Raw genomic sequence first — 13,035 nt, 5'->3', positions numbered from 1 at the left:
GAGGTGTCTAGATTATCAATTTGTAAGTAAGGTGATACGATAAATACTTGGAAATACTAGAAAAGGCACAAAACATACACCAAAACAGTCCACAAGTTCAAAGAATAGAGGACCCTTTGATGACTGCTCTCGGATTCAACAAATACAACAAGAATACAAGATAAAAATGGTGTATTTCACACCAAAACAGCCAACAACACAACAATAACGTGAAGAACAAGATGAACAACAGTAACACAAGTTTCAGATTCAATAAGGGACCCAAAACAGCCCACTACACAAGATAACAACAACAAAAGTAAAGATAGAAAGTGAGACATATATTATTACAAGGCCTAAGAACTAGGGTATGTATTAAACACCTAAACGCTTAGAAACATGTAATAAGAACACCTACACTCTTCGTGGACACAAGAGGGACCTCAATCTCCCAGGCACCCAACGTTCCAAGCCAAGAACAAACAAACACAAGTGATTCCACACTTGGTGTTCACCTAATTTCGGGTTTGTCTCTTAGAGAAGAGAGGACTTGTGTTACAAAGTGTTACACACTCTCAAAATATCATCAATAACTAATGAATGAAATCCTAAAAGGTTCTATTTGTAGCCATTACAAAAATAGAAGCTAAAATGTCCAAAATACCCCTCTAGAGATAGGTGCCCTTCAAGTGTAATGTAGGGGTTGTCTTGTTGTGTTCTAAGGCTCCTCTTTACAATTCAGGTGTGAGATTAGGGTCAGGTTGGTGTATTTTAAGTCCTTCGCTTGCACACTCCAAGTCGCGGGTTCATTACGCTCTCACATACGTCCATCTTTGTGGTCGTACTTGTATCATCCTCCCATTCTTGAAAAGGATTCGACCTCGAATCCATTCCTTGCAAAATCAAGAGAAGACAAACAAGCACACATCCTCATGACATGAGGGTTAGGGTTAGCAAAATACACATATCAACATGCTATGCCAAGGTGGAACAAACTTGAAGTATAGCCACGGGACCTTTATTTTAAGCATGAAAAGATTAGTACAAATGTTACAAAGGAAGTGGCTCGGACAAGCATCAAGACAAAAGGAAAATAGGCCAAGAGTAATCCTTTCCCACCCTAAGATAGTACCGGGATCAAATGGGTGGAGTAACCAAGGACTTAGGTCTCGGCCGCTCTCACTTTCCCCTAAGGTGCCGTCCTAAAAATTAGGCATACCCTCTATATCCCTATGGAAAATATCATGAGCACAAAGAGGGTAGAGAAAGGTGTCACACAAGTCAACTTCAACCATGGTGTCCTTATGCAAGTGCTTACTAATTTCAGGTTCATCGTCATTAGTATGCTCAACATAGCAAACACACGAAGAAGAAGTAGATGGCATTTCTAGGCATACAACACTTTCTCTTTCAAAAGAGTAATCCCCACATAGATATAAATCACCATGAGTAGCAAAGGGATCACACACAAAAACATTTAAACAAGAACAATCACATTTCGGGTTTCCTAAACATTCAAGCAATTCAAGCTCATCTTCACCCGATTGACTATTCCTTTTCAAGTTTTCACATTCTCTACCCTTAAGAGTACTCTCACCTTCCAAGAAGAGATTTCCATCTTGAGGAGGAATGTTGTTACACCATAGTGGGTTGGCTTATAGACTATAGCCTCCAAGGCAAGCTATGCCATCAACATCACTTGCACCACTCGGTTCATTAGGAGAGATTAAACTATCTTCAAACAAGACATTGTACCTAACGAGAGAAGGTTCTATCCCGCGGACAGATTTGGGACAAGCAAGCTCGCTCTCTATAAGTTCATTATCAAGTTTCAAAGATGTTCTAATCTCTTCTCTAAGAGGTAAAGCCGCAACTATACCCTTTTGGCCATTAATAGCCACATCACGACATTCTAAGTTCATACGAGTGTAGGGAATAGTGTTTTTACCTTGTAGCTCACATGAGCTACGACCGTCATCTTGACATGTGTCCAGGTAGACCACGTGCTCCCTTTGACCTACCATACGATCCAACCTTTCATTTGTCATTGCCAAGTATCGGGAAATAGTGTCAAGGTGGGCCAAAATGGCACTTATAACATCATTGCCCAAGGTTGGGGAGGTTGAAGCCGCGGGTTCTATTGCAATTATACCGGAGGTTGAAGCCACGGGTTCCATTGAAATTATACCTAAAAAAGCAAAACAAATTTACAAAACAATTAGTTCACAAACTCCTCACCACACTCTCTCTCACGCCTTGATCATCTCACACTTGGTTTCATTGAAAGCCAGCTTGTACTTTGTGAGTGATTGAGGGATGCATCCACCTTGGTCCGGAATAGATTTTCGTTTGAGTTGACTCAAAGAAAATTTGTTTTGGACTTGAACCAACAAGATACAATGACTTTACAAAAGAAAAAAAGCACACAAGGAACGTAGACACGAACAACGAATTTAAGAACTAAGTTACAAGCTAGTAGGAGATTACTAGGTTGTCAATTAGTGTTCGAACCAACAAACGAAACTAGGAAACAATAAAATGAAACTAAGAAATCTGAAATTTGAGCTTAATTATGTGGCATGAAGAGTAAAATGTGATGACGTGGCATCCACGTAATTGGTCACGGTCCCACACAATTTTTGTTGTCCAATTTCAAGTCTTGATCAATTTTTCAATTCTAAAGCCCAAGATTGATCTTGTTAGAACAAAATCAAAGATGGCTCTGATACCAAATGATACGATAAATACTTGGAAATACAAGAAAAGGCACAAAACATACACCAAAACAGTCCACAAGTTCAAAGAACAGAGGACCCCTTTGATGATCACTCTCGGATTCAACTAATACAACAAGAATACAAGATAAAAATGGTGTATTTCACACCAAAATAGCCAACAACACAACAATAACGTGAAGAACAAGATGAACAACAATAACATGAGTTTCAGATTCAATAAAAGACCCAAAACAACCCACTACACAAGATAACAACAACAAAAGTAAAGATAGAAAGTGAGACATATATTATTACAAGGCCTAAGAACTAGGGTATGTATTAAAACCTAAACGCTTAGAAACATGTAATAAGAACACCTACACTCTTCGTGGACACAAGAGGGACCTCAATCTCCCAAACGCCCAACGTTCCAAGCCAAGAACAAACAATACAAGTGATTCCACACTTGGTGTTCACCTAATTTCGGGTTTGCCTCTTAGAGAAGAGAGGACTTGTGTACAAAGTGCTATACACTCTCAAAATATCAACAATAACTAATGAATGAAATCCTAAAAGGTTCTATTTACAGCCATTACGAAAATAGAAGATAAAATGTCCAAACTGTTCCTCTAGAGATAGGTGCCCTTCAAGTGTAATGTAGGGGTTGTCTTGTTGTATTCCAAGGCTCCTTTTTACAATTCAAGTGTGAGATTAGGGTCAGTTTGGTGTGTTTTAAGTCCTTCGCTTGCAAACTCCAAGTCTCGGGTTCATTACGCTCTCACATACGTCCATCTTTGTGGTCGTACTTGTATCATAAGGAGTGTTCAACTGGCACAGTGGAGATGAGTTGAGGTGTTTGGATGTGCATCCTCGAAGTTGGAGTGATTAGTTGTCGGTTGAGGCTAAGTTAAGGTGTCTATCTATATATTATTCCTAGCTATTTTCCTTTCCACTTTCATATATGCTGTTGTAAATTCTCTATCTTCTTTTGTGCTATAATTTTAAGAAAAAAATTGTATCCACTTGGATAAGTTAGGAAAGAGGATTAATGCTGCACAAGTAGGATGAGAATTTCTTATCAGTCTAAGGAAGTTCCATTCCAAAGACTGAAAAAAGATGGTCAAGGAGATAATTTTTAAGCTATGCACATAGCTTAATAGCTATGTTGGATGTGATGATTCAATGAATTTCAACCATTTGTTTTAGGAAATGTGGAATTGCCCTTGTTCAACTGACATGTTCGCAAAGTTTGCTGAGGACTTCAGTGATATAGACAGCGCCCCATCATTGCTTATGTTATCTGAAGTGGCTTCTTCCTTAGGAGTCACCATTATAGGTGGATCGGTTCCGGAAAAGGATGCTGGTCAGCTGTACAATACTTGCTGTTTGTTTGGACCTAATGGAGAGTTTAAGGCTAAGCACAGGAAAGTAAGTTCTTTTTTGTGTTTGTTTAAGGAAGAAAAATCTAAAATGAAAAACATATCATTTTTCTTTTCTGATGTGTTATATTTTTGTTATAAGTGAAAATCATTCAGCTAGATCTAAAAGCTTTTACAAAAGTAAAAGAATGTGTATAATGATCAGCTTTGGCTGCACCAAAAAGAAATTGACAGGTGATTGGACGAAGAGAATGGCTAGACGAACTAGAAATGTAATCGTGCAATGCCTTTCTGCAGATACATTTGTTTGACATGGGTAAGCCACTGCTGGGAGAAGTTCAATTTAAGGAATCAGACTACATTTCTGCAGGAAAGAACCCTACAGTTGTTGATACAGGTAGGCAACTGTTTCCTTCTTAAAGCTATAATCCCTAGATATGGTAATAACTAGTACTTCTTCCATCCCAATTTATTGGAAGGTATTTGACTAGGCATGGAGTTTAAGAGGAAAAGGAAGACTTGAACTTTGTGGTAAAAAATAAGTCAGAAATTTCTGTGGCTACAAATCATTTCATTAAGGGAGAAATTTGAAGTTACATTGTTATTCAATATGGAAAGATGTCATTCTTTTTGGGACTGACTAAAAAGGAAAGTATGTAACATAAATTTGGATGGAAGGAGTATGTTTCGTAGGTTCGTGAGGATATAATGTGATTCTTCTGTCCATCAGGCGTGTCAAATGTATTGACATTATCTGCATCAGTAATCCCAAAATATTAGCAGAGAATGTGCAACTGTTTACCCTGCATCCGGCACATGCATACATGTCTATAACCTGCCCAATTCTGATTTAAGTCTCATTTTTTCAGCTTAACTTGTGTAGCTAGTAGTTTCTGACCACACTTATGGTTGTTTCTCTAATTGCCCTTCCAGGCTTCCTACTTGAAACTGTACTTTTACAAATTTATAACTGGAAACTTCAATCTGCAGATTTTGGATGCATCGGAATAGGAATTTGTCATGATATAAGATTTCCTGAACTGGCAATGTTGTATAGTGCCAGAGGTATGATGATTCACATGTTTAAGTAGGTAGTAATCTCGTTGACTAATTGTTCTCCTTAATTGCACCATGATGTGTACAAAGAGCTTCTTCATATGAAATCAGGTGCTCAACTAATATGTTACCCTGGAGCATTCAACATGAGTACTGGGGCGGCCCTGTGGGAGCTGGAGCAAAGAACAAGGCAAGATGATTCTGTCTCATCTATTTTTAATTAGTAGAGTTGTCCAATAAAGGTTTTATGAAGTTTTTCATAATACTTCATTAAAGAGTGATGAATGCAGTTGCAACAGACATATATAAATCATAAGAGAACTCAGGGAAGAGACCCCTCCCCGCCCTCAATTAATCAGTACTTAACCCCTGTAGAAATTTTTTCCCCTTGTGTTGGCTTGTCTTGATTCCTTATCCTCTTTTACAAACGTTAACACCTTCATATAGGAGATGGAGATCTTGTGGCTCATTCTAAGTGAACATAATCAATTATGAAAGATTTGTATAATATTTATTCCTCAAATAGAACCTTTTTCAGTAGTATCTAAAGTGTGTTACTCTATAACAGAAAACTCTCTTTTAGCAGAAGCAACATGCTTCACTTCGGATATTTCGGTCTAATTCTGTCTTCTTGTCTGTGGTGTAACAAATTTCGGTGCTGTATTACTATAACTGATTGCTGCTGCTTCCTTATTGCTCATTCAACTTTAATTTTGCAGGGCAGTAGATAACCAGGTAATACCATGTTACTTTTATAATGATAATCCTCTGGCTTGTAATCAAACTGAAAGACATGTAACTGCATTTTTTGTAGCTTTATGTGGCATCATGCTCCCCATCTCGAGATTCAGCCGGTAGCTACGCGATATGGGGTCACTCCACTGTGGTTGGACCGGTATGTTAAGAAATTGCAAATAGTTACTGTGGATTGCAGAGGTATGTATAGAGCAATCAAATAGATCTTTGTTTTTCTGGTGAGCAGATGGGAGAAATAATTGCAACCACAGGACATGACAAAACAGTTCTAATTGTTGACGTTGATTATGCTGCCATTCAAAGGACAAGGTGATGCATCATTTCTTTTAAAAATTGATTTAGTAGTTGGTCTTTACTTCTCTTTTTTCACTTTTTTAAAAGTTCGTACAGGGAAAGTTTCCCTTTGGAGAGCCAGAGGCGCAGCGACATCTATCAATTCGTAGATGTGCTCACAGAAAGTTCCAACTCTTAAGAGGCTTTAAGAGTAGGATGTTTGATCAGATAACATATCATGTCCAAGTGAAGTTCTGGAATAGGATTTTGCAGGAGTTGTTCATCACCAAGAAAATGATTTGCTATTGGCAACAGTGCTTGTATCTTCTTTTATGTTTATTCCAAAGGACATTAGTTAACAAATTTGGTAACGTTTGGCATCTCAGCGACATGGTAACAAATATTGTTTAGCAAAGGTGAGTTTCATGTGTATACACACTAAATAATCCATTCCTCAACAAAGTGTTGACTTGTCATATTTATGGAATACAAATATTGCTCTTATGAATTCGAATCAATTGCATGAAGAGAAAAATCCCAGTGATACAAAGATCCTGCTAAGCTTCGTGAAGTTAACATACATGCAAAGTGATAATCAGGGAAACCTAGTCGTTACTACACACAATGGCAAACTCTTCCCCCTCCTAAAGGTTAAACTCAGCGCAATAAGGTCTTATGTGCGGATTAAGGGAAGGGTTGGTCCAACTATAGGGTCTATAATATTTTAACCCGAGAATTTTTGGAAGGGGTTGTTTCTGCAGTTTGAATCCTCAATCAATTATTGAAGTAGTTGTTCCTAAATCCTCAATTAACTATTGAAATAGTTGTTCCCAAGTGTCGTACACATCTATATTTGGCTCCGATCATGGTTGTCTAGTTCTTCCAAATCTAGTCTAGGCTCATCCAGTATTTATCTGGGAGGGACTCCATTGGAAACAGGACTTTAGGTTTAAAAGGTTGGATCAATAAAATCTGTGAGACATCATATTCTTGTCTTATGAAAGAAGATGATCATGAAATTTCGAGTTAGAAGATGTACGAGAAAGAAAATGAAATGATTTTTCTAAGCATTAGCATTCAATTGTAAAGGCAAGGAAATTTCTTGACAAACTGGAATCATGGATGACTTATATATTTAAGCTAAAACTAAATTATTAAATAGTTTTTGAAGCTAAAACTAAATTAGTAAATCTTGAGAGTCCATGCCTCATCAAGTTACTAAATATTGTAATATATTGATATTAAACAATATGATACAAATTGATCTTCATAAAAGTGTTTATACACACAGTTTGATGGTCCAAAAACCCCAAATCAGTAATACACACAAAATAATACTAGTTAGTATAATGTTAGTATCATTCCACCCCCAAGTTCAACAGGTAAAAGATTAACATATCGACTTGAAAATAGGAACTAAACACCAATAGTTTAGCCATTTTTAACAGCTTTTTGTGCTAGACACGTAAGGCATTCTGGAACCTCAGTCACTAGACATAAGAATCTGGATAGGAGCGCCCGCAACCCCAACCCCCCAACCCCCAAATCCCTAACGAAGACAAACTCCAGTGATTCTTTCGGATTCAGGAGAAGTTTATGAACCAATGGAAATCTAGAGTTTGAAGAGTTCTGGAAGATGAGCATTTGTAAGCTTAGTCCTCTTGCTAATCTCATGCTTCTTCTTCTTTGTTTTGGGCTTGGGGGCAATGCCATGGACTTGTGCCATTGCCCTTCTCTTTGCAGTGTTTGTAGCAGGTTTCATCCCGTTCTTCTGGAGATCCTTTTCAATATCAAGCATGTCACGTGGTAATTCAATACCTCTGAATAGCTGTTTCAAATCGTCATCAACCTTAATAGGTACTCGTGGATCATTTGGGAACGCAATGTCTTCCTGGGAGTCGAAATTTGACAGAAGCCATATTTGACCAGCACCTTTGAGAGCCTATATGAAATACCCCTGTGTCAGTACATTGAAAGCAAATACTCAGAAGTAGGTTGGTATGAAAAACGTACCTGCAGGTCCTCCATGACAGTTGGGTATGCATCCTTGAGGTCGATTACAGGAATACCCTCAGTATATCTTCGTACCAACTTAAGTAGATCCTCTTTATTTTTCAAGGCATGTTTCGACTGTTGACCAATAATAAGTGAATTTATGTTGCTAAAAATAGAGACTTCAGAGTTGGTTGAAAAGGGCTGTAAGACGGAGGAGTACAATTAAGAAGGTCTTGATTACCTTATAAGAGAAGCGATTGCCATCATAATGTACTTTAAGGTTGTTCCTCAAACTGTCAAACACAGCTTTATTGCCATTTATATCAACATAACAAGCTTCATTGATCTGTTGTGGTGTGAACGCTTGCCTAGTCTGCAGGTCTGGAAATTAATTAATTATCAAAGTCTAACTATTACTATTTAAACAGAACGTGGTACAGTCGCGCATAAGAAAACAGAACAAGACACTATATTAATCAGGGTGGAGAATCCAACTAAAAAACGGAATGTTATGCAACATTTCTGAGACATGGCCATGTCAAATTCACCCGCCTTCGAAAGGACCAAAGAGAATTTCTCTTTTGTTTGAAGTTTACTGCAAAATGGATCTTGCAAATGAAGCTGAATCCGTTCTCGATTCAGACATTATTAGTGATGTATTAAGAAGAATCTTTAGCATTTTATATCTTTTTCCTGCGCATGTTTGGTTCTTAATTTGTTAGTAATTCTATTTAGGTTAGGTACCGCCCAGTATCATCAGAGAAAGAAACAACAGAATATATGTGGATCTAATCTATCAACTTGAAGTTAAAAGATGAAACACTGCAGGTATGACATGTTATATGGTTGTGCTGTGGTGCCAGGTAAAAAAATGTCACCCTGACGTGATATTTAGTTAATTACATCAATTCTGCTAAAAGAAGACATTAATCGTCATCACCAAATCCATGAAGTTGAATGGTCTTTCAGTGACTCACTTAGTGTCTGCACATTTATGGTTATTCAGCAGACAAGCAAAAGATTTTACTTGAAGAAGAAATAGATATTTCAGCTAATAGTGCAAGCATCCACCTCTAGCTTCAAGTAGGTCTTGCAACTAATAATAAATGGTTGACATTCTAGAAACTAGAACTAGCTTGTAATAGGATTATGCATTTGTACTACTCCAATACCATATGAAATAAATATACAACAGTACATCAAACCACATGACTCATCCCACAAAAATAATTCCTCGCACAGCAAAAGCCCTCAATTGAAACTGCATTATATTAGAACATTTGTTCGTTTCTCAAACATTGCACGAATCCTAAGTGACAAACCTAGTCGTAGATCTAAGACAATTGCCACAAGGCTAATCGATCTAATCTCGATGAGCTAATAAGTTTTAACAGCCAAACAGTATGCAAAGTTAAGTAGCTCCTTAGTTTCAAGTCTGTAGATCGCTTAATCATAACCTATTTTGCTGTTGGGTGAATTTATAGATTTAGGGGTTTCAACACTTGCTTCTTGGTGCTAAGTTAAATTACCTGCGTCATAGCTTTTAATTTAGAAATAAAATTAAAGAAACATTGAGAAACATGGAGCAGTTACAGCTGACTGAGGACATGAACCTGACCCTGGATAGTAAGATATGGAGGAAAAACATTAGGATAGAGGGCTAAGGGTGTAGTTGAGTTGTAGTCAGTAGATAGGGGAATTGTGGTGTCCTTTGTTTGGCAATGTACTTTTTGTGGATGCCGTATCTATGTTATTTTATCATGTTCTATGCTTTTGATGTTTTTGTATACTGCCTTTTATCTTGAGCCGGGGGTCTATCGAAAATAGCCTCTCTACCTCGTTAGAGATAGTGGTATGGACTGCGTACACTCTACCCCCCAGATCCCACTATGTGGGAATATACTGGGTTTGTTGTTGTTGTTGTAAACATTGAAAAACAATGAGAAGAAAGTGGAGGTACCTCCAGCAGCAAGTCTATGACACGTTTTATCTGAGCCCCCACAGGACCTTTCCTTATACTATTTATATGCTGGAGCCTTTCTGTGTCATTTGAAAATTTCACTGCAGGTGCAGGAGGTTTTGCAACTGCTGGTCTTGGAGAAGCTGCCGCCTTGGAAGGTCCTGCTTTGGCAGCCATACTAACAAGAGTAGATTGACACTTCTCTTGCTGCTTCTTGAACTTTTGCAAGCTGTCTTGAAATGATGACATCTGATAAACAATAGAAAACTGCCATTCAAAATCCTAGCCAGGCAGAGACATTAAACAAACCAATGCATACTGAGTGAATGAAGCATCCTAACAAGTACAAATTTTTCTAGAAGTAGCATTTAAGCTTTCCCTCATAGGTACTTTCCGCAACTCAACACAGATTATAAAAGTGAATTTCTTTTCTCAGAAAGTGGTCAACTTATACAATCCCTCTTTCAAGGACCTTCCCTACTTTTCTTTTTCCTTCATCCAAAGATGCATCAACTAATATTAAGGAAGAAACATTCCAATCACTCGATTCCTTTTCAACATCACATTACGAAAATATAACTTAACTCCCAATTTATACTAATAAAGTTTAAGTTCACAAAGAAGTAACTTTATCCTGTTTTGAACTCAAAAACAACAGCACATCGAGCATGATCCCACAATGTGGAGTCCTGGAGAGGGTGGAGTGCAAAGAGGTTGTTTCCCTTACCTGTTTTGCACCCAGGTATACCAAAATCATGATTGAAGTCCCATTACTGTCTTCATACTTAGCCTTATCAACATAGTAAGCAGATACCCTAATTCGAGACGGCGGAGTTTCTAAGTTCTCCAAAAACATTTCTGCTAGATTATCACTGTCTAGCACTCTTTCTCATTAATTTACTTATTAATTCCAATGTAGCTAAAAAATGTTCCATTATTCGTCTTCATACTACAAGCCCTACAAGTTAGTATAACAGAAGGGTACAGCCACAGCATGTAATATTCCTCATTAGATATCCTTTCACTCAACTCTAAAAGAGACTGAATAAGCAAGAACACTACATGAATCATGAAATTGTCTCTAAAATATAACCCGTTTAAATAATATTGACTGTTCCGTTTCCAGAAAAATCGATTATTTGAATCAATAATGTTCCTCCACCTATTTCTAATAATAAATCAATTGGTCGATTAAGATAAAACGAATATAAGTATCAAGCACTCTTTCTCATAGAGAACTTTTTAATCCAATTAGCTAATAAATGTCTCATCATTCGTCTTCGTACCATAAGCCCTACAAGATTTATTCCTCATTAAAATTCCATTAATTCAAATCTAAAAGACACAAATAAGTAAGAAAACTGCATGGATCATAAGAGTAAATGTAACCCGTTTAAATCTGCTTCGTTTCCAAAAAAAAAAAAAAAAACGATACTAGGAATCAGTAGTGTTCCTCGACCTATTTTCAAGAACAAATCAATTGATCAATTAATCAATCAGTTACATCTCAAACCGGAACTAGTTCGAATCCCTAATATCAGGCCCAATCGTCAAATTAAGAAGCACAACAAATAAAAATTTGGGCTTGACCTTGGATGGACAGAAGAATTAACTGGAGAAAAAGTCCGGGGGCAGCCGTCGGGAGTAGAACACACGGCGGCAATTAACAGAGAGAAAAAATCGGCCAGGAGGGATTGGGGATTTGAACGGAAATTAATTGAGTGGGAAGTGGTTTGCTTTGGAGACATTATATAGACGCTGACCCGAAACTGTAGAAGAATATCACTTTGGTTCCTAAGGATTGGGATATTATACTTAACCCATGGGGTCGTTTGGTTTGATAACAAGTTATACTGGGATTAGTTATGATGGGATAAGTTGTGATGGAATAAGTTATACTGGGATTAGTTATACTGAAATTATTTTTATTGAGTTTTTGGTTTGTTGTATTCAAAGTAATATGCATGATATAATTTGTAGGAATAAATTAATTGATTATCAAAATGCCCTCCATCTTATTTAATATATGTATGTATATATTTTTATTTTCAACCTTTAAATATTTATTCTTAGAAATAAAATTTTCTTCTTATTTAGCTTAATTTTTTTGTGTGTGTGCATTTCGATAATTATATCATGTGTGTTTTAAAATAAAACTTTCATCTTATTTAGCTTTAATTTTTTTGTGTGTGTCTTCCCATGATTATACCGTCTGTGTTTAAAAAAAAAATCTTACTACATCTTATTTAGTTTGAAATAAAAAATTTCAACTTAAATTTATTAAAGTAAAAGATGATTTGTTGTTTATGTCATTTCATTTAAATACATATCACTCATATAATATAGAATATTAAAATTCATTTTAATTGATATATAAAATATCAATTTTTAAGTGATTAAAAACAGATTTAATTTAAAATATGTAATTCAACAATGGAGTCGACATTTTTGTTATTTTTAAGAGAAATTAAAATATATATAATTAAACATAATAATTATTCAAGTAAATTTAGCGAATAATATATTCATAAATAAAATATTTCTTAAATGTGTATGAATCTCTAATATTTCTTGTTAAATTACTTATTTTGTTCTAAATTCCATAAAATATTGATAATCTCATTTTTTGTTAAAAAAATTCATCATCAAAAAACGTGAAAAAGAATTACTCTCATTTTTTATTATTTAGTATCATTAATATTTGGAGAGTCAAATTATATTTTTTTAAAAGTTAAATTTTCCAATATTTTTAGCTAAATAAAAAAATATTTTTTTATTTAATAATTAAGCAGGTATTAAGTTAGAAAGCGAATGTCAACATACTTTAGTAACTTGTCCATAATTTTATAAAAATACCTTATATTTTACTAAAAAAAAATAAAGTAATACATATATATATATATATATATATATATATATA

The 13,035-nt window shown here is 35.9% G+C and overlaps 2 protein-coding genes across 5 annotated transcripts in view; one reads left to right on the top strand and one right to left on the bottom strand.

The window, feature by feature from the left end:
• The window catches only part of LOC107855887 (omega-amidase, chloroplastic), a 10,348-nt gene extending 3,684 nt beyond the window's left edge, over positions 1-6,664 (top strand). Inside the window, exons 3-10 of one of the 4 annotated variants that reach the window (XM_016700895.2) lie at positions 3,903-4,124; positions 4,373-4,472; positions 5,066-5,140; positions 5,243-5,321; positions 5,851-5,866; positions 5,946-6,026; positions 6,114-6,196; positions 6,278-6,664. In XM_016700895.2, coding sequence (XP_016556381.1) covers positions 3,903-4,124; positions 4,373-4,472; positions 5,066-5,140; positions 5,243-5,321; positions 5,851-5,866; positions 5,946-6,026; positions 6,114-6,196; positions 6,278-6,359 — 738 coding nt within the window. In that variant the 3' untranslated portion in view covers positions 6,360-6,664. Of the gene's footprint in view, positions 1-3,902; positions 4,125-4,372; positions 4,473-5,065; positions 5,141-5,242; positions 5,322-5,850; positions 5,867-5,945; positions 6,027-6,113; positions 6,197-6,268 lie in introns of all 4 variants that reach the window. The other 3 variants (XM_047413674.1, XR_001670384.2, XR_007056590.1) reach the window with 3 other exon arrangements.
• Positions 6,665-7,370: 706 nt separating this feature from the next.
• On the bottom strand, positions 7,371-11,888 carry LOC107855880. The gene is made up of 5 exons (XM_016700888.2): positions 11,706-11,888; positions 10,116-10,364; positions 8,397-8,528; positions 8,174-8,290; positions 7,371-8,102 (listed from the first exon to the last, which is right to left on the bottom strand). Exons 2-5 carry the CDS (start codon positions 10,362-10,364, stop codon positions 7,773-7,775), a joined length of 828 nt encoding a protein of 275 aa, XP_016556374.1. The 5' UTR covers positions 11,706-11,888; the 3' UTR covers positions 7,371-7,772.
• Positions 11,889-13,035: the final 1,147 nt, after the last annotated feature.

The sequence above is a fragment of the Capsicum annuum genome, chromosome 6 (assembly GCF_002878395.1).
Source record: "Capsicum annuum cultivar UCD-10X-F1 chromosome 6, UCD10Xv1.1, whole genome shotgun sequence".
NCBI lineage: Eukaryota > Viridiplantae > Streptophyta > Magnoliopsida > Solanales > Solanaceae > Capsicum > Capsicum annuum.
The sequence above is the reverse complement of the archived record's forward strand: the minus strand, read 5'-3'. Positions and strand labels throughout refer to the sequence as shown.

Coding starts and splice junctions, on each gene's coding strand:
- LOC107855880 (XM_016700888.2), bottom strand. CDS start 10,364: ATGTCATCATTTCAAGACAGCTTGCAAAAGTTCAAGAAGCAGCAAGAG. Junction 8,529..10,115: donor TCATAGACTTGCTGCTGGAG/GTACCTCCACTT, acceptor CCAGACCTGCAG/ACTAGGCAAGCGTTCACACC. Junction 8,291..8,396: donor GCAATCGCTTCTCTTATAAG/GTAATCAAGACC, acceptor ATTGGTCAACAG/TCGAAACATGCCTTGAAAAA.